This window comes from Chironomus tepperi, unplaced genomic scaffold (genome assembly GCF_022539635.2).
Source record: "Chironomus tepperi strain 1889 unplaced genomic scaffold, CSIRO-AGI_Ctep_v1 contig_195, whole genome shotgun sequence".
Lineage (NCBI taxonomy): Eukaryota > Metazoa > Arthropoda > Insecta > Diptera > Chironomidae > Chironomus > Chironomus tepperi.
The window spans coordinates 159,855-178,852 of NW_027226317.1; the positions used below are offsets into that span (position 1 = coordinate 159,855).

The window sequence follows — 18,998 nt, forward strand, 5'->3', positions numbered from 1 at the left end:
GATCCACTAGAGTCAGACTGCTGAGCCTCATTTGAGTCCTGTCAACTCTGGTACCAAAAATCCCAACACCTAAAGTCATCCAAACTCCCACAAAATGATTAAAACATCAAAAAATCTCCAAATAAACTTAATAAAATCTCAAAAATAAAGAATAATTTTTAAAAAAAGTAAAGATTCACCAAATTCACATACCTTTTTACATCTCAAGCATGCAAAATCGTGTCAACTTTTTACTTCCACTCACCGAAACAAGACCCATATTTGATTTGCGTCCATACACACTACATATACAAATAATGTACATACAATAAACCGAAGAAGAAGATGAAGAGAATATGAATATAATAAGAATGTCAGGGAGGAATTAGGAGTGACTTAGTTACTAACTTACTTGGTCTGGGCACACGAAGGGTCCATTGCCGTTTGTAGGGAATGTCTAGAGACAGCTCGATGCTTCGATACCTTCTGTCAGTTTGGGATATTATTGAGAAATTCTTCGGTTGTTAGTTTAAGAACTGGTGTGACTAATGGGACCAAATTATGGACGTAGTTATCACCTGTATGGATCTAGCGTCTCTTAAACGTCGTCGAAAGTTGACTCTATCGCTGGCTGTCCTTTGTTAACTGGCGATACCAAATGATTCACTGCCAATATCAACAGCCTTCTCTCCAAGAGTTCTTTGAGCCAAAGTATTAACTGTACTAAGTCATCATGATGTATATCAATTAAAAGCAGAGCAATCAGGTAGAATTGATCGGCGAATGCCCGTTGAATCAAGGCTTCCACAGTGTCAAGGCTTCTTCAGCAGTGTGTCACCTTTCGCCGCTGTCATCGTCCTTAGATTGCTTCAGGTGGGCTTCAGGAAGCTGCTACAAGTGGATTACCTCAGAGATACAACTGTCCCAATCTGTCCTTAACTGTTCCTAATTGTCCCCAACTGACCCCAACTGTTCCTAACTGTCCCAAACTGTCATTAACCGTTTGTGAAAAGCGCCATCGGCGGATGATGTCAACAAGAAGTTTGAGAGGTAATCCCCAAACCCCACCTTTTCCCAACTCCCCTCAAAACCCACAAAATTATCCAAAAATCACATTTCTCTCATCCAAAATTCTCCTCTCCTAATTACATTCCTGATAAGAATCAAAATTTGAGATCAGAAAGGACCATGAATTGGTACTTATGTTGTTTGTTGCGGTTGACACATATTCAAATGTTTTTTTACTTCCTTTGTAATTTTTTTCCTCTTTGTGAGCTTAAATCCGCACATTTTTGTGACATTTACATTTGCCTACTTCTTGTGGTGCTTGTGTGTCCTTTTCGGGAAGGAGAAGTTGAGTTTATTGTGAATTTTTAGCTGGAATTTTGGGTAAAATTGGAGAGAATTTGAGGCATTTTTGGATGGATTTTTTGATGAATTTTTGTGTCAAGGGTTTGATGTTTTAAAGGAGAAATTGCCTTTTTAACCAATCTGAGACCTCATAGATCCGAGCATGTCTAGATGTCTTAGCTGACCATTCCAAGTCCATACTAGTCTACGTGACTCTTGTAATGTCACTAACTGAAACTAACTCAAAACAGAATAGCTAAAAAAGTGAAAAAAAGCCTCAAAATTTGCTCAAAATATTGTCAAAAAAAAATCAAAAAATTCCCCCAAAAAATGCGCCTTATACACCAATCATCCATGCCTTTCCAACTTGTCCAACTTCCACAACTCATATAGGCATAAAAAGAAATCTAATTTCTTAGTTCTGTATGGAGATTTTAACTTCAATTGAGGCTAAATACGGAAGGTTATTGAGATTAGATTAAATTTTTTTCTTTTTTATTCCTTTCAAGTTTGGCCGATTGTTAAAAAACATATTTTTTTTTTCGGGGAAGTTGGGGTAGAAATTGAGAAATATGAGAAGAATAGCCACAGGACTTTATTTTCGATTTTTTTCATCTCCGTTTTAATTTTTCACTTCCTTCTGGCTGTGAAAGGGATAACTTATTGTTGTTGTTGTATTTGTGATGGGAATTGAGTTGAAATTGATTGAATATTGTCATGGTTAAGGTTGATTTTTTTTTTGACACTTTTTTTGTAGTTGTTGATCCTTTTTGTGCTCTCTTTGTAAATTGAGAAGTTGGACACAAAGTTTTCAATTTTATTTTGTGATTTGAATCCTTTTATTGAGGCTAAATGTGGGACAGAGTTCGGATTTCTTCGGAATTGGACTTTACTCAGAAATTAGTGTGGGGTACTGAAGCCCAATCCTTCATCCTCTGGACATGCCTATGAGTTAGGGAACTTTAATAAATTAGTAAAAACATTTAAAAAAAACAATTAAATTTTAGTTTAATTTTTTGCACAATTATTTATTTTTATTGCGAAATCAATTTTTTTTTTAAATTAAAATATTTTATTAATTTTTAATTTTGACAAATTTTAACAAAAAAATTAATTCAATTTAACAAAATAATTTAATATTTTTAATACTGGTTGCAGTTTTTTATAATTTAGGTAATAAATTTATATTGAAATTAAATAGAATTTTTACAATTTTTTAAATTAAAATTTCACATAATTTTTAAATAAAAATAAATTTTGAATAATTTTTAAAATAAAATAAATAATTTTTGTTTTTTTAAACAAAATTTAATTAAAAATTGTTTTTTTTGCACGATATTTTTTTTCCAATTTTTTTTTTATCCATCTATCATTCCATCTATTTTAAATTTCTTAGTGCTAAGAATTTCACGTTTACAATTTTATTATTATTATAGTAAATTAAATCACAGAATGAATTTAAAAAATTGCAGATAATTTGGGGTTCAGAAAAGCATTTGAAAAGTGTGAAATATTCTCAAGTTTTCTTTTTTAAAAATTAAGATTTTATAATTTTTTTAAATATTTCAAAAATTGAAAAATTTAAAAATTTGAAAATTGAAAATTTTTAAATAAATTTAAAATTTAAAAAAATTTTAAATTTTGTAAAGTTTATTAAGTTTAAAAAATCTCACAAATTTCAAATGAGCGCCTGAACTTCCTTAAAAAATGTAATAAAATTATATGATTGCACTGACTTTCGAGCAGATTTGGGTTCAATTTCATGAATTAAATATTTTAATTAAATTTAAATTTTTTTCATATAAAAATTAGAAAAATTCCACTTTCTACGACTTAAACTTAAAAATGACTTTCTGCATCCCAAAAATTGCCATTTAAACTAAATTATCGAATACTTTTCTCGGCACGTAAGCAATAAATTATTCAAAAATGTACATCAATAACCGCTAATTATTCTTACTTAATTACCTTTGTTTTGGCGAAGGCTGTGGTTCCATTTAATTTTTTTTTTTATTATTTTTTGTCTTATCTTAAATAAATTTTTTGAACATTTTTTTTTTACTTTTTAATTTTCAGATACTAATCTGAATCATCCTAATTGTCTACATTTTAATCTAATCTTTAAGGAACCTAAAATGGTGCAAATAATTATTAAATTACAGCTTTTTTTAAACTTTGAAATTAATTAATAATTTTGAAATTTTTAATTTAATTTAAAAAAATTTAAAAAAATTAAAATTATATAATAATTAGAAAATTAAAAAAATTATTTTTAAAAATTTGAAAAATATTTAAAAGTTTTAAAACTTTTTAATAATTTAAAATAATTTTAAAATTAAAAAATTTAACTTTAATAATTTAAAATTAAATTGAAATTTTTTTCAATTATTTTTAAGAACTTAAAATTCTTTTTAAATATTTTAAAAGTTTTAAATTTGTTAAAATATTTGGTTCGTTATTTTTAAATAAAATTTGGTATTTTAAAAAATATAAATTTTGAATTAAAATAAAAAAGATAATTTTTAACTTTGAAAATATTGAAAATAAATTTTTTTTAAATTGAAAAAAATCAAAAAAAATTTAAATAATTCAAAATTTTGAATTTTTTTCAAATTTTGAAATAAAAAATTTAAAATTTTTTAAAATGACTAATTTTTTGAAGCCTCTTTATCAATCCATAATTCTAAATTACGAATATAATTTCATAGAATATTTCTAAATATTATTTTATCATACATAAATATTTTTTTGTTTTTTATTTCATATCCATATATAATTTGTAAATTTTATACTCTTTTACTTCAATAAACCTGAAAATTTCTACATTAAGAATTCCATCTTTTTTTTATATTTTAATTAAATACTTTTTTTAGTGTAGATTTGAAGGTAGAATTGTTGTCGTTTAGATTTTAAATTCCCTGAATTTGTTGCAATTAAAATAGTTTTTTTTGGTTAAATTATTAGGAATAAATCTACAAACTGAGATGTTTAGGTGAGCTAGGTTGGGGACATGGTGGGGTTTTTTGGGGTTTGTGGGGTCCTGAGGTTTGGTGACTATCAAATTGTTTGTGAAATTTAAAAGAAAATTGTCAAAAATTTGATGAAAAATTGTCAAAAATTTATAAAAAATTCACAATTTTGAGAAATTCAATTTTCATCTAAAATTTGAATTTTTAAAAAAATTTCAATTTTTAAAAAATTTTAATTTTTAAAAAAATTTTAATTTATAAAAAAATTTTAATTTATAAAAAAATTTTAATTTTTAAAAAAAATTTTAATTTTTAAAAAAAATTTTAATTTTTAAAAAAATTTTAATTTTTAGAAAAATTTTAATTTTCAAAAAAATTTTTAACTTTTAAAAGATTTTAAATTTTTAAAACAAATTTTAATTTAAAAAAAAAATTTTTAATTTTTAAAAAAAATTTTAATTTTTAAAAAAAATTTTAATTTTTAAAAAAAATTTCAATTTTTAAAAAAATTGAATTATTTTTTTCAAAATTTATAATTTTTTTTAATTCAAAACTTGTTTTTTTTTGAAATTTGAATTTTAAATTTTCAATTTATTTTAAAATTTTGAATTTTTTAATCCAAAATTTAACTTTTTTTTACAAAAATTCAAATTTTTGTCTCAAATTTTGAACTTTTTTTATCATCCCAAAGCACACAGGTTGTCCACCTCTGTCTCAGTATCTTCAAACTAGAGTCTCAAGTCCCCCAAACCCCCTTACCCCCCAAAATACGACTTTTTTTCATTGACTAGAAATTCACTCACAATCATTCCTTAAACTTATACACAATTTCTATAATTATTTTGCACATGTTACCCCCTTATCATCATTATTTTAATAATTTTCATATATCTTACCCCCCTCATCATTTCGTAAAATTATCTATTGCACTTTTCCCACCCATTTGTCTCTGTTTAAGCTTCATAAACATCGTAGCTGCATCATCAAGTTCCTCCAATTCATCTGTCGATAAGTTCGACCGTGGCGTGTGCATTGACAAGTCCTCCGGTTCCGTTTGTTCAGGAATTTGCAGCGGAAGTCCAAGAAAACTTGGAAAATTACAAAATTTCTTAAATTGTTGTTGTTTATCCTGCATTGGTGCCGACGGTAGTTCCAATGACTCATCACTATCATCATCCATTGGATTCTCACTCATCGGAACTCCACATTTATGGCTCATCAAGTGATTCCGTTTACGGAACCGGACATTACACTTTTCACATTCAAATGGCTCGTCCGTGTTGTGGGACAGGACATGAGCCTTGAGCTGATTTGAGTCACTAAATCGAGCTGAACAGACTTCACACGTGTATGGACGCTCGCCGGTATGAACACGTAGATGACGACGTAGGTTCGCGACTTGAACGAATTGACGGTCGCAGTGGGAACAGCTGTGGATGAATTTTGAGGTTATTTGAGGTTTTTGAGGTTAGGATTTTGAGAATTTTTGAGGTTATGGTCTCAAAAAGTGAAGATTCAACTTACCTGTAGGGTTTCTCGCCTGTATGCAATCTCATATGGGTCTTTAAGTGATGATCCCTTGTAAATCTCTTGTGGCATTCTGAGCATTCTGTGGATATTGAGAATTTATTGGTTTTAATGCTTTATGTCCAATTTACAGCACCATAAAGAACCATACAGCACCATACAGCACCATACAGCACCATACAGCACAGTACAGCACAGTACAGCACAGTACAGCACGATACAGCACCATACAGCACCATACAGCACAGTACAGCACAGCCTTGATTACTTACCGAATGGTTTCTCGCCAGTATGAGTTCGTTCGTGATTCTGCAGCACATGCTTGTATCCAAACGATCGATTGCATATCTGACATGTAAAGACCTTCTCCTGCTGATGTTTAAAAAGACAAGAAATTGATGGGAAATTAGGAATATGCTTAAAATTGGACTCTGTCTTGATCTTGAGGTTCGGGTCTTAGTCTCAAGACATTCGGTCTTATTCTTGAGAGTCGGGGTTAATCACGAGGATCAGTCTTAAGACTCGGTATCAGACTCGGGACTCGGCATCAGCCTCAGGACTCGGCATCGGTAACCTTTAGTTGGAAGCAATCATACCCTCAAGTCCAGGGCAGCACAGTCCTCTACAGAAGCCCTAGACCTCAAGAACCCCCAACCTCAACCCCTACAATCCCCAATAATCCCCAATATCCCAAATCCCCCAATTTAAAATGTCATATCCAACTCACCTTAGTCGTTTCCTTCGAATTACTCGAACACGTACTAATTTCAGAATTTGATTCCGTTGGCGATAATATTGTTGGCACAAATTTATCATTTATCTTTAACGGTTCCAATTTCCTTATATTTTCCGGTTGCTGTTTCCGTTTGGCAATCTTCTTTTGTGCCGGCAGATCCGATGTCGTCGATACAATTTGTGAATCACTAGTTTGAGTCTTAAATACTTTATTTAATTTTGACATGTCTGTCGGTGGCCAATTCATAAGTGGATGATTCGGAAGACGTATGGCTGATGCGAGTTGTGCACGTAGTTGGATGGGCCATGTCATGAGGGCAACGGCAGCGGCTGTTTGATTTGCCAAAAATTGTGGTGAAAACATTGTTAATGGTGATGGATTTGATTGATTAAAGCAGTTAAAGATGTCGAGATTTGGTGTTGCTGGTGGTGATGGTTCGTCTTTTACTTTACGTTTTCGTGATAATTCGTCCATTTCTGGTATTGGGGAGAGATAAGAGGGGAAATTGGGGGTTTTTAGTATTTTTGTGGGAATTTTTTGGGGAATTTGGGCAAATCTGGGCAATATTGGGCAATTTTGGGCCGCTTTGGGCAGATCTGGGCAATATTGGGTAATTTTTGGCAGTTTTGTGAAGTTTTTAGAGATTTGTGGGGAATTGTTGGTAATTTTTGGGCAGTTTTGGGTAATTTTGTGCAATTTGGGCAGTTATGGGCAGTTTTGGGCAATTTTGGGTAATTTTTGGTAATTTTTGGGCAATTTTGGATAATTTTTGGGCAATTTTGGGTAATATTTGGGCAATTTTGGGCAATTTTGAGCAATTTATGGGCAATTTTGAGCAATTTTTGGACAATTTTGGGCAGTTTTGGGCAATTTTGGGCAGTTATGGGCAATTTTGGGTAATTTTTGGGCAATTTTGAGCAATTTTTGGACAATTTTGGGTAATTTTAAGCTATTTTGGTCAGATTTGGGCAATTTTGGGTAATTTTGGGCAATTTTGGGCAATTTTAGGTAGTTTTGGGGAATTTTGGGCAGTTTTGGATTTTTTTGGGTAATTTTGGGTAATTTTTGGCAGTTTTGGGTAATTTTGGATCATTTAGGGAAATTATGGGCAGTTTTGGGCAGTTTTTGGCATACTCAACTAAATGATCAATTTCATGAGTATCCTCAATCAATTTCATAAAGCATGTTCCTTCCTCAATTCCGTTATGTCAACCAAAACCCAAATTCCAATCCCAATTCAATCCCACAACTGTTTATCTACCTCAATGTCATTTGATATGCACAAAAAATCAACAAAATTGTAAAAAATCATCAAAATGTACAAAAAAATCTTCACCCCTAAACTGCCATACATGCACAAAAAAAAATCAACAGCATCGACAGATGTGATAACCACGTGTGTAACATAAAAAAATTGAGAAAAAAAAATTCGGAGCGAATTTAAAAAAACGGAAATAAAAAAAAGGAATTTACTCTCTTATGTCAAGCATGTAGCATGTAGCATGTATGAGAAGAGTTGTAAACAGAGCGAGTAGCACAAAAAAAAGGGGAAATTGAGAGAGTTCACATGTGGGTTATGGATGGAGTGTGAAGTGTGTGGAAAATCACATGTCGTGGATTATGTTGTGTATTTTTTTACGGCTTTTTGCAAATCAAAACATGTGGAAATAAATTTTATGTGAAAGAATTTTTTGTTTTGTTATTTTTTTTTGCTGGTGGGAAAAAATGAGGAAAATTGTGAAAATTTTGTGGAAATTTGAAAAATTCAGGAAATTTAGAAGAATAATTGTCAAAATTCTTAAAAATTAAATTTTGAATTTTTCACATTTTAAATTAATTAATGTTTTTAAAAAATTTTAAAATTTTTTTTATTATTCTTAAAATTTCATTTTCTTAAATTCCAAAATTTATTTTTATTCAATTTTTTTCTCAAATTTTAAAATTGTATCCTTATTAAGATTATTAGAAAGTTTAAAATAATTTTAAAAAACTACAAGATTCAAATTTTAATTTAAAATTGAAATTTAAAAAAAAACTTTTAGATTTTTAAATTGTATGAATTTAAATGAAATTTTGATGAAAAATTGGCAAACTTTTTAAAAAATTAAGATTATTTTTCTCCAAAATTTTAAATTTTTTATATTTTAAAAAGACATAAATTAAAGTTTTTAACGACAGCTAATGCATTTAAAATTTTTTCTGATTTTGAAATAAATTTTAAAAAATTTTCTCAAATTTTTTTTAAATTCATTCAAACTTTTGTATCTAAATTTTAAAAATTTAATTTCAAATTGTTAATTAATTTTTGAAATTTGAAAACGTTTAAGTTTGAAAAAAGTTCAAATTTTTAAAAAGTTCAAATTCAGAGAAAAATTAGTTTTGAAAAAGTCAAATTTAAAAGAATTCAAAAGTTTTTCAAACTTTGAAAATTTAATTTTTCAAATTTCAATGATTCTAAATTTCTAAAATTTCAATTTTCTTCTAATTTGAATTAAATTTTTAAAAATTTTAAAATATGAATTTAAATTTTGTTTTCAATTTCAAAAATCAATGAATAGTCTTAAAATTATCAAAATTTCCAATTGAAATTCTCAATTTAAAATTTCAATATAAGAAATTAACGAATTAAATTTTTCCGATTTTTCCAACAAAAACAAAAAATTTTCTCCCTTTTTTTCACAATAAATGTTTTCCTCCTATCGCTATCATCCATTTCCAATTTCAATCCATTCACCCTCGAAACTCATTAACACAATCAAGTAATTTTTGTACAACAACAACAACATCAATAAGGAGTAAATGAAACAAAAGGGAGAAAAGACAACAGACACAAAAATGGCGACAGCAGCAAAATAATTAAAAAAAAAAAATAAGTCGTGGGACTGTCGCAATAGCACCGACGAATGAGTTGAATGAAGGATTTTTTTTATGTTTTTTATGCTGCTTGTTGGACGGAAAGAGATGCAAGATAATTAGAATACTTTAGAAAATGGACATGCGGAGCGGAGAGAAGAATTGGAAATGAAATGAGAAATTAATGAAAAATTTAGAAATTTTTCTTTTTTTTTAACATTTTGGATTGAGTTTGGGAAAAATTTAGCAATTTTTATGGAATTTACAATTGGTAAAAATTTGAAAAATTTGAATGAATTTTTTTTAAAAAAAATTTTAAAAGTTGAAATTTTTGAAAATTATTAAAATTTGAAATTAAATTTTTTAAAATTTGAAATTGAAGCTTTTAAAAATTTAAATTATAATTTTTGAAAAATTGAATTTTAAAGATTTATAAATTGTGAATAAAAAAATTTTAAAAATTGTTGAAAACTTGGAAATTCAAATTATTCAAAATTGTTCAAATTGTATTTTAAACTTTGAAAATGAAGCTTTTTTAAATTTGAAATGAAAATTTAAAATTGAAATTTAAAATTTAAAAATTGCAATTTAAAACTTGAAGTTGAAATCTTTTAAAAATTGAAATTTTTAGAAAAGTTTGAAACTGAAGTTTTCTTTAAAATTTAAAATATTGAAGTTAAAATTTAAATTTTATAAAACTTGAAATTGAAACTATTCAACTTTGAAAATTTAGTTTTAAAAAATTTAAAAGTTTCAAAATTTCAAATTCAAATTTTTTGAAAAATTAAAATTTAAAATTGTTAAAGATTTGAAAATGTTAAAAATGTGAAATTGAAATTGTTAAAAATTTAAAATTAAAATTTTGAAATAAAATCTAAAATTGAAATTTTGTCAAAAAAAATTGAATTTTTTTTTTAAAAATTGTTTAAATTTGAATTTTTTAATTAAAATTCTAGAAATTTGAATTTTTAAATTAAAATTTTAGAAATTTGAATTTTTTCAAAAAATTAAATCTCAAAAAATCTCAAAAATGTCCCACAAAACTTAAAACTCCAACTTATCTACAGCTTAATTATTTAATAAAACTTAACTATCCAAAAAAAAAAGAAAAAGAAGTCACGACTAGTCTGTTCACAGCCCAAAGTATTACTAACCTATGCCAAAATCGTTACTCAACAGCACATTTCCAAGTATTTTAAGCCGTTGAGGTAGTTCAAGTCAGTAACAAGGATAGTTAGGAACAAGCTTCATTTTTTTTATCAATTTTAAAATCACGACAAAAATTTTTTTAAACGTTTTTTTTTGTATCCAGAAAATAGGACTGTCGTGTCCATCAGGCATGCATGCTTGAGTCTCTAAGTGACATTTTTGATGGAGTTAATATGACTTTTACTGGATATGGTTAGAGCTTTCATCACGAAATTGAGAATTTGGACTTGAAGCACATTGAACTAATTGGATGTGGCTTGGCTTTGGGGGTTAATACAAGCTTAATACTTCATATTACTGTGGCTATAAAATAGGAAATTATAGCAAAATTCGGCAATTTTGTGACTTAATCGGCTCATAACTGACAAGCAGCGATAAAGCAGCAATTGTCCTAGTTGGTTATTGGAAGTCAGGCAGTCGACTCAAGGGTCCCGAGCTTGATACCAGGAAGATATCTCTAGTTGAATTCCGAAAAAATTGTGGAACTAGGTACGTTCCATTGATATAATTTGGGTCATGCAGTGTACAGAGTTGGAAGACATAACAGTCATCAAAAATCGTTAACCCAACAACTGCCCAGTGGCCGTGATCATGCCTTGCTGATCAAATAGATAAGATTGTCAAACAAATTTGTTACAAATTTGGTATGAAAACTCAAAAGTTGTGGGTATTAAATCAAAGTTGGCAGCAATCCACGCTTTTTTGGTACAAAAAGGACAGTTAAGGTACCTAAAAGTGGTATATGTGCTTGAAGCATTTGAGATTGGGAATAGGCACTAGATATTCATTGAAAGATCCAGCTTTAGACGCCAATTGGTGCATAAGTGGACCAAAATACGTTATAATTGGTTGATGACTTATGACTGATTAAAAATGTCCAGGAAGACGTTCTATGAACTTGGCAATGAGCCCCCCGTGCGCCCCAGCCAAGGAAGTAAGTAAGTACCTAGCTAATGGCAAGTTAATGTCCAGTTGATGTCTAGTTCTAACGTATTTATGTCTAATTGGATGTAAAGATCCCTAACAGGCAAAGAGACAGCTTTTAGGTACCATAATGGTATTTTTTTGGCAATCATAGGATACTCTTAGTTCTTTAAAGGATGTCATGGATCACAACTTGATTTGCATGACCAGTCAACAGCTATAATTACCAAATTTACACTCACCTTTAAGTAGCGCCGTACCCTGTAAAGTGGGTGAAGTCATAATTTCCAAAAAAAAATGTTCACAAAAATTGTTCAGATTCCTTTATGCACTTGATCAGTTCCTTTAAGACGCTAAACTAACCTTTCTCAACATTATTAATAAAAAAATTTTTTTTCAAAAAAGTTCTCGATTTTTTTATGAATCTTTTTTTGTTGCTTTTTGTGTCCTCGTCGTGAGCAATTTATCAACAAAAAAAGAAAAATTTTTATTTTATTTTCATTGAGCTTTTTTTTATGTCACTTTTTTTTATTTGTTTTATTGTTGTGCACTTGTACTTTAAGTTTTGGTTCAGCTTTTGTTGCCGGTTATGAGTGTGCTGGAATTAGATAAAATTCTTTAATTAGTGATTTTTAATTGAAATTTTTGATTTGAATTAGAATTTGAAATTTGTTGAAATTATAATAAACAAAAATGTTAAAAAATTGAACAAATTTTACAAAATTCAACAAATTTTAAAAAAATATTTAAAAGTTTGTTTGAAAAATAGAATCAATTTTAAATTTTTTACATCAATATTTGATTTTATAGTTTTGACTTTGATTTAAATTTAATTTGAAAAAGTATTTAATGCATTTTATGATTTATTAAATTTAAAATATTAATGAATTTTTCAATTAGTAATTTTAATTCAATTTTTAACTTATTATCCTCTAATTTCTAATAATTTCTAGCTCTTTAATTTGGATTATTTTATTGAAATCAAATAAGCTATTTAAATTTTAAATTGAATTTTCAATTAAAACTTGCATTTCAAATTAAGTATAACTTAAGTTAACATTATGAATTTGAAAATTTTAATCCTTATTTTCATTAAAATTTTAAAAACAAAAAACCATTTAACAATTTAAATCTTTAAATACTCAATTTTGAAAAGTGACAGTTTATCAAAATTTAAAGCAATTTTAAAATTAATAAATTATTTGAAATTTGACTCAAATCTTTGACAATTTGATTATAAAATGCTTAAAAATTTAGATTTTAAGATTCTTTAAAATGTAATTAAAATCAAATTTAAAATTTATTCAACTTTTTGTTTGTCTTCAAAAATTTTAAAACAGTTTCAATTTTAATTTCAAAATTCAAATTTAAATTTTGTTTAGTTTTCAGTTTTGAAATTTAAATTCAAATTTTGAAGATTTTACTTTTGTTAAAAAATGATTTGAAAATTGAAATAAATCAATTTTTTAAAATTTGCAAATACATATAATTAAATACATAAACTTAAAATTTCAATAATATATTTGATTCCAACAAAAAAAATTAGGTATGCAAAATTAAAATAAATTAGCAAATTTGTCAAATTTGATTCGTTAAATCAAATAATTGTTTAAATTTCCCAAATCAACTAAATTCCTTTATAAAAATTAAAAAAAAAATATCAAAAAACTTACATTTTCAATTCTTAAAATTCTGTAAATATTTCCTCAATTTTCTTTATTTAAATATCACTTTTAGTTTTTATTTCAATTCAATTTTTTATAATATTTTTTTAATTTTTAATTTCACAAAATTCTTTCACTTCCTCTCCAAACAGTCACATAACATATTCCCGATACAAACAAGTCCAAAAATAATCAGCAATTCAAAAGCCGGGAAAACACAAAATGCCAAAAAAATTTTCCCAACCGATCACATCGCCGTCCAAAATAATTCTAATCGTCTCTCCAGCCTGATTGTCATGAACAGTAAACGGATTGTTCTTGCCGTGCCTCATCAACATCCCATCTCATCCCCTACTGTGTACAATATTTTGTTATTCTATGGGGTTCTATTACGTCCGTACCCGACGTGCATTTACGCACTAAGATTAATGCAAACAAGTGTTATACTCTGTGCCTTACTCTCTCTTACTCTCTCTCAATTTTGTGCCTACATTTGTATTTGTGAGAGAATCCAAAAGTGTCGCTGACCTTCCACAACACGTGGCAATTCTCCGTTCCTTTTTAGTTCCTCTCATAGGATCCTCTCATGCTCAACATTCACGCATGCGATTTGGATTTATTTTGTAGTTCTGTCCTTGTCAGGCACGCATATGCTTCGTCGTGTATAGTAAACAATTGAAAGTGAAATTACTCGCGACTTCTTTTTGGTGAATGAAGACTGTGAACCTACACATAAATGTGCATTCATATACGAGAATGAGGATGAGTAAATGTTACGATAATCAAGTTTTTTGATTCTTCTTGTTGTTGGTTTGTGACTTGATATTGATGATTATGATTTTGTTTATTTACTTTTTTTATTTGATGGAAATGACATGTGGATTACATGTGGACATGTGGTTGTGGATTTTGGTGTGGATTTTTGGTTTGATTCGGGGAATTTAGGAAACTCAAGTAGGTATAAGCATCCAGGATGCTGATATTGTCACTATTGTTCGTGTGAATCGCTTGGAATGGGCATGTCATGTTCTCTAAACGCGTCAATTGGTCCCCGCGTACCCAAGCCAAGGAAGTGAGTTATTTAGGATCTGAGAGCATCGGGACTCGGATTTTGTATGAAAAAGTAGATTCAATCTCAAGACTCTACGGTCAAATTTAACCTTGTTTAGAAATAAATTGCTATTTAGGTGACAATACTTCTGAAAAATCTATTCATGATAAAACATAGAATTCACGAGTGAACACAAAATCCATTTGAATCAAATTACAGAATACAAATCTAGTTCTTACTAAAACTCTCGCCGCAATAGATCAATACGATTCTAAAGTCGATGATTATCAATTAATTTTTGGGGCGTAAGATTTCATTTGAGTCAATAATCCGAGAGTCGAGAGTGACTGACCTCATTGGAGTCGAGACAAAAGTCAAATTAGGAACTCACTGGAGTCGGACTTTGGAGTCTATCCCGGAATCCTGACAAATTTACTAAAATTACAGTTAAAATTCACGTTTTTTTTTTTTTTCAAAATAATTCTGGTCAGCTTAGTCTAGTTTATTATAATATTATATCATATTAAAACACTTAAATAGGTTGAAAATGTATCAGAACTAGTCTAATTGGAATTACTTTGCTTGGATTTGGATAAAATTCTAGGGGTATAAGTGGTAAGGCTGAAATGAAACTGATGATTTATTTCAAATGACTACATTTTTGGTACCTTTTGCTATCCGCGATTTGCTTTGATTGTTGTAATTTTAAGTGTAATTTTAGTAAATTTGTCAGGATTCCGGGATAGACTCTAATGGATCATCCATTAGTAGTTATGATAATTCTAAATAGTCTTCGACGACCAAAGAACTTTTGGAAAGACGCTGAAGATAGAGACAATGTTGCATTTGGTATTGGTAATTGGCATACGGAAGCCAGCGATTGAACCAGTTTTAGATGCCATTTGAAAGAGAAACCATGAATCACAAATGATATGTACATCCAGCGAATTAAGGAAGTAATCAACTGTCATCTCTAAACATCTCTAAATTTACCAATAATTCAATCAAAACTCAACGTCCATAAACCTGAAAATAATGAACAAAAATCACCAAAAAACATAACTTCATCAATTCTGGGCGGAGTTTTCCTCAATTTCAGTTCCAAACCAAAATCAACCAAAAAAAACATCCAATTTCACCCGTTACTCTCTTCCACCCTTCAGCCTCACAATTAGACGACTACCAAAATAAAAAAAAGAGAAACTGAAAGGGTTGAGAGACCGACGAAAGTCAGCCATTGCGCAGGATGGATGGGCGAACGCAAAAGAACTTGATATTGTTGGATGGCCAACGTGCGTAGTCGTCAACGAAAGGGTCAGCAATGCCTTTTCGGTGTGTATGTTAAAGAGTAAAAGTGAAAGAGCGAGAAGGAATGATTTTTTATGTTAATGGCTGTATTGCGTGCTGTGTAGTGGACGGTCGAATTATGTGATGGAATTTGAGATGAAAAATTATGGAATTTTTTGGTCTAAAACTGCTGTTAATGCTTTATGATGCACATCACATCCTTTTAGTCCGAATTTTGTCTGTCCGTCTGTCCATCTGTCTGACTGTCCGTCTGTCTGACTGTCCATCTGTCCGACTGTCCATCTGTCCGTCTGTCCATCTGTCTGACTGTCCGTCTGTCTGACTGTCCGTCTGTTCGACTGTCCATCTGTCCGATTGTCCGTCTGTCCGACTGTCCGTCTTTTCGACTGTCCGTCAGTTCGACTGTCCGTCTGTCCGACTGTCCGTCTCTGTCCGACTGTCTGACTGTCCGACTGTCTAACAGCCCGATTGTTCGTCTGTCCGACTGTCCGACTGTCTGTTTGTCCGATTATCTGTCTGTCTGACTGTCCGTCTGCCTGACTGTTCGTCTGTCTGACTGTCCGATCTGTCTGACTGTCCGACTGTCCGACTGTCCGTCTGTCTGACTGTCCGAATGTCTGACTGTCCGTCTGTCTAACTGTCCGACTGTCCGTCTGTCTGACTGTCCGTCTGTCCGTCTGTCCGACTGTCCGTATTTCTGACTGTCAGTCTGTCCGTCTGTCCGACTGTCTGACTGTCCGATTGTCCGTCGCAGTGGAAAATGCACTTCTGTCGGGCACGTGTGACCACATCAACACTAGTTTGATTCGCATGCTTCAAATTTCAAATTCATATCCACCATCCCGTATCTCCTCAAATTATTCCTTTCATCTACATTGTTAGTTCCGATTATATTCATGAAGACGACTTTTCCCCACTGACTGCACATCTAATTTATTATTTAAATTTATTCTAAACCATAACAAAATAGGAAATATATCGGAAATGGATAGAGAACAACGTAAGATACATGAAATGTCTTATCGAGTAATTGCTTAATGAGGACATACAGCACAAAAAAAAAATTTGAAATTTTGATTTAATCATATAATCAATTTATTATGAATCTATAAGAATATCAAATGAGATTGAATGTTGAGTGGATGTTTGTTGGGTCTATATGGTTGATAAATAGGGGACATGATGTGCTTCAGATGCCTTAACTTAGTAGGAACTCAAAAATGGAACTGAAATGTCTGGTCAATGATATTGAGACCAGATTTATGTCCAAATCAACTAAACAAATGTTGGAAATTGGCAATAGGTAGCCAGCAATAGAGCCAGCTTCAGGAACCGACTGAGGGAGGCCATGGATCAAACTTGATCTGTACGGCCAGCAAAGTAAGTAAGTAAGATGTCCAAATCAGAGTGTGGCCGTCTCAAATTCGAATTTTTCGACATTAGATTGTCAAAAATTTCGAAAATTTCGAAATTAACCAATTTTAAAATACAAATTTTCGTTACGAAGAAAATAAATGTAACGGTCAAAAAAAATTTGAATATTTTTTTGAAAAAAAATTAACGGTCATTTTTGAGAAAGCTACACTCTGGTCCAAATAATCTCAGGATTCACCCAGATAGATCCAACATGCATGCAGATCCCAACATGCAGCCAAATCCACAAATGTCCACAGATCCCAAAATGTCCACAGATCCCAACATCCACAAAGAAGACAACAACATGCAAAAATGACTAAACTAGACCTAATCTCAACCTAAACTCATCAACATCCAACAACATCCACTCAAACTCATTTAACATCCCCTCACCGCCGACTATGAACAAAAAAATCCACGAATTTGATCTGAAAAAATTCAAATAAGATGATAAACAATACACAAAATAAAAGATGAAGATATGAGAATAAAGTAAGAGGAAGGGGAAGTAAAGTGGATTGTGGATAGGAACGGAAAGACATGATGCATAATAATCAGCACAGCCACACATATTCAATGCGATTGAATGAGTAAATAAATGAGAATTCTTAATGGAATAATCATACGCAATGTCCTCGATATGCTGAATTGTAATGAATAATTTGTGGGGAGGGGGGGTAGGAGGGGGTGGGGGGAATGTTGTTGAATTAGAGAACCTTAAGAATGAGAGACTCCGGACAAGAAAGAATTGAAATTTATGCTTTAAATTCATGAAGAAATTATTTTTTTTTTGTGATAATTTTTAACGGTTTTTGAAAATTCAAACATAATTTCTTAAAGTAGGACACTTAAACATATTAATCACCATCAATTTCCATCAAAATTCCTTCAAAATCACCTCAAAAAGCAATTTAATTTGCTTTTCCATTCCTTCCTTCCAAAAAAAAATTCGTCCACAACAATTGACCCCAAAAAGATTAAATTTTGTTCCTCCTCACATCCTCACAGAATGAAATTCTTTACGATCATCATCATCAGGACGATATTTAGCCATTGGCTATAATAATGAATCGCATTCTATGATACTTACACTTCCGCTCATCTCTAACTCGAGTTTGGTTCTTTTTTTCATCAATTTTTTCTGTGTGTTTTTTTGAGGACACAAAAGTTAATTTAGTTCGTGTCATTATGTAAATTTTTTTAGACTTTTTCATTTTCGCGGCAGTTTTTTGATGGAAGTCGCGTATTTTTTTTTTTGTGGCTTGCGGCTACTTCATTATCCAGCCATGGTTAAATTAGAAGAACGAGAGTGAATGTTTCTATATTTGATGATATTTTAACTAACTTTGAATATTGTTGCTGAAATAAGGAGGGGTCATTGGGGGTGAGGGTACCATGCATCCTTCTCAAGCCCTCTCCATCCTTTCTCCATCCAAAATCCGAAAATTAGAAATCCGGTTATTTTGTAACTTTTTGAAGCATTTTTGCAAAACCTAAAAATTATGGCAAAGGTAAGGGGCCGTTCACTTATTACGTTACGCAAAAAAACGAATTTCTAGACCCCCCCACCCCCCTCGTTACAAAATGTCCATGAAAAAAAAAATTTTTTTTTTTAGGCTGTTACAAAATCCTAGACCCCCCTTCCCCCCCTTAAAAGCGAACGTAATAAGTGAACGGCAACTAACGGTCGGACACCTCCCCTCAAATCCCACCCATCCATCCCATCCATCCCATTGTTCCCACCCACCTTACCCTTCTAGTAAGGCGTAGTCTGAAATATTGAACAATTCCTTTGCTGATGCAAGAACGGAAGACATGTTAAGTAAAATTTAGTAATAATTTAGAAATATTTTGAGATCAATAATAAGATAAATATTTTTTTGTAATTTAAATTGTAATTTATTTAATTTTCTATTCCATGTTTTTTGTATCCGCATATGTTCAGTTCTTTTAATCCTAAACAATTTGATTAATTTCTTAATTCATAATTTTAAACACAATTCTCAACTTAC

The 18,998-nt window shown here is 30.4% G+C and overlaps 1 protein-coding gene across 1 annotated transcript; it reads right to left on the reverse strand.

Annotated features, from left to right (window-relative positions):
- Positions 1-4,985: 4,985 nt before the first annotated feature.
- Positions 4,986-11,899, reverse strand: LOC139089725 (protein krueppel-like). Its single transcript, XM_070639323.1, has 5 exons — positions 11,790-11,899; positions 6,553-7,037; positions 6,098-6,194; positions 5,823-5,907; positions 4,986-5,728 (listed from the first exon to the last, which is right to left on the reverse strand). Exons 1-5 carry the CDS (start codon positions 11,827-11,829, stop codon positions 5,203-5,205), a joined length of 1,233 nt encoding a protein of 410 aa, XP_070495424.1. The 5' UTR covers positions 11,830-11,899; the 3' UTR covers positions 4,986-5,202.
- Between the last annotated feature and the right edge of the window lie 7,099 nt (positions 11,900-18,998).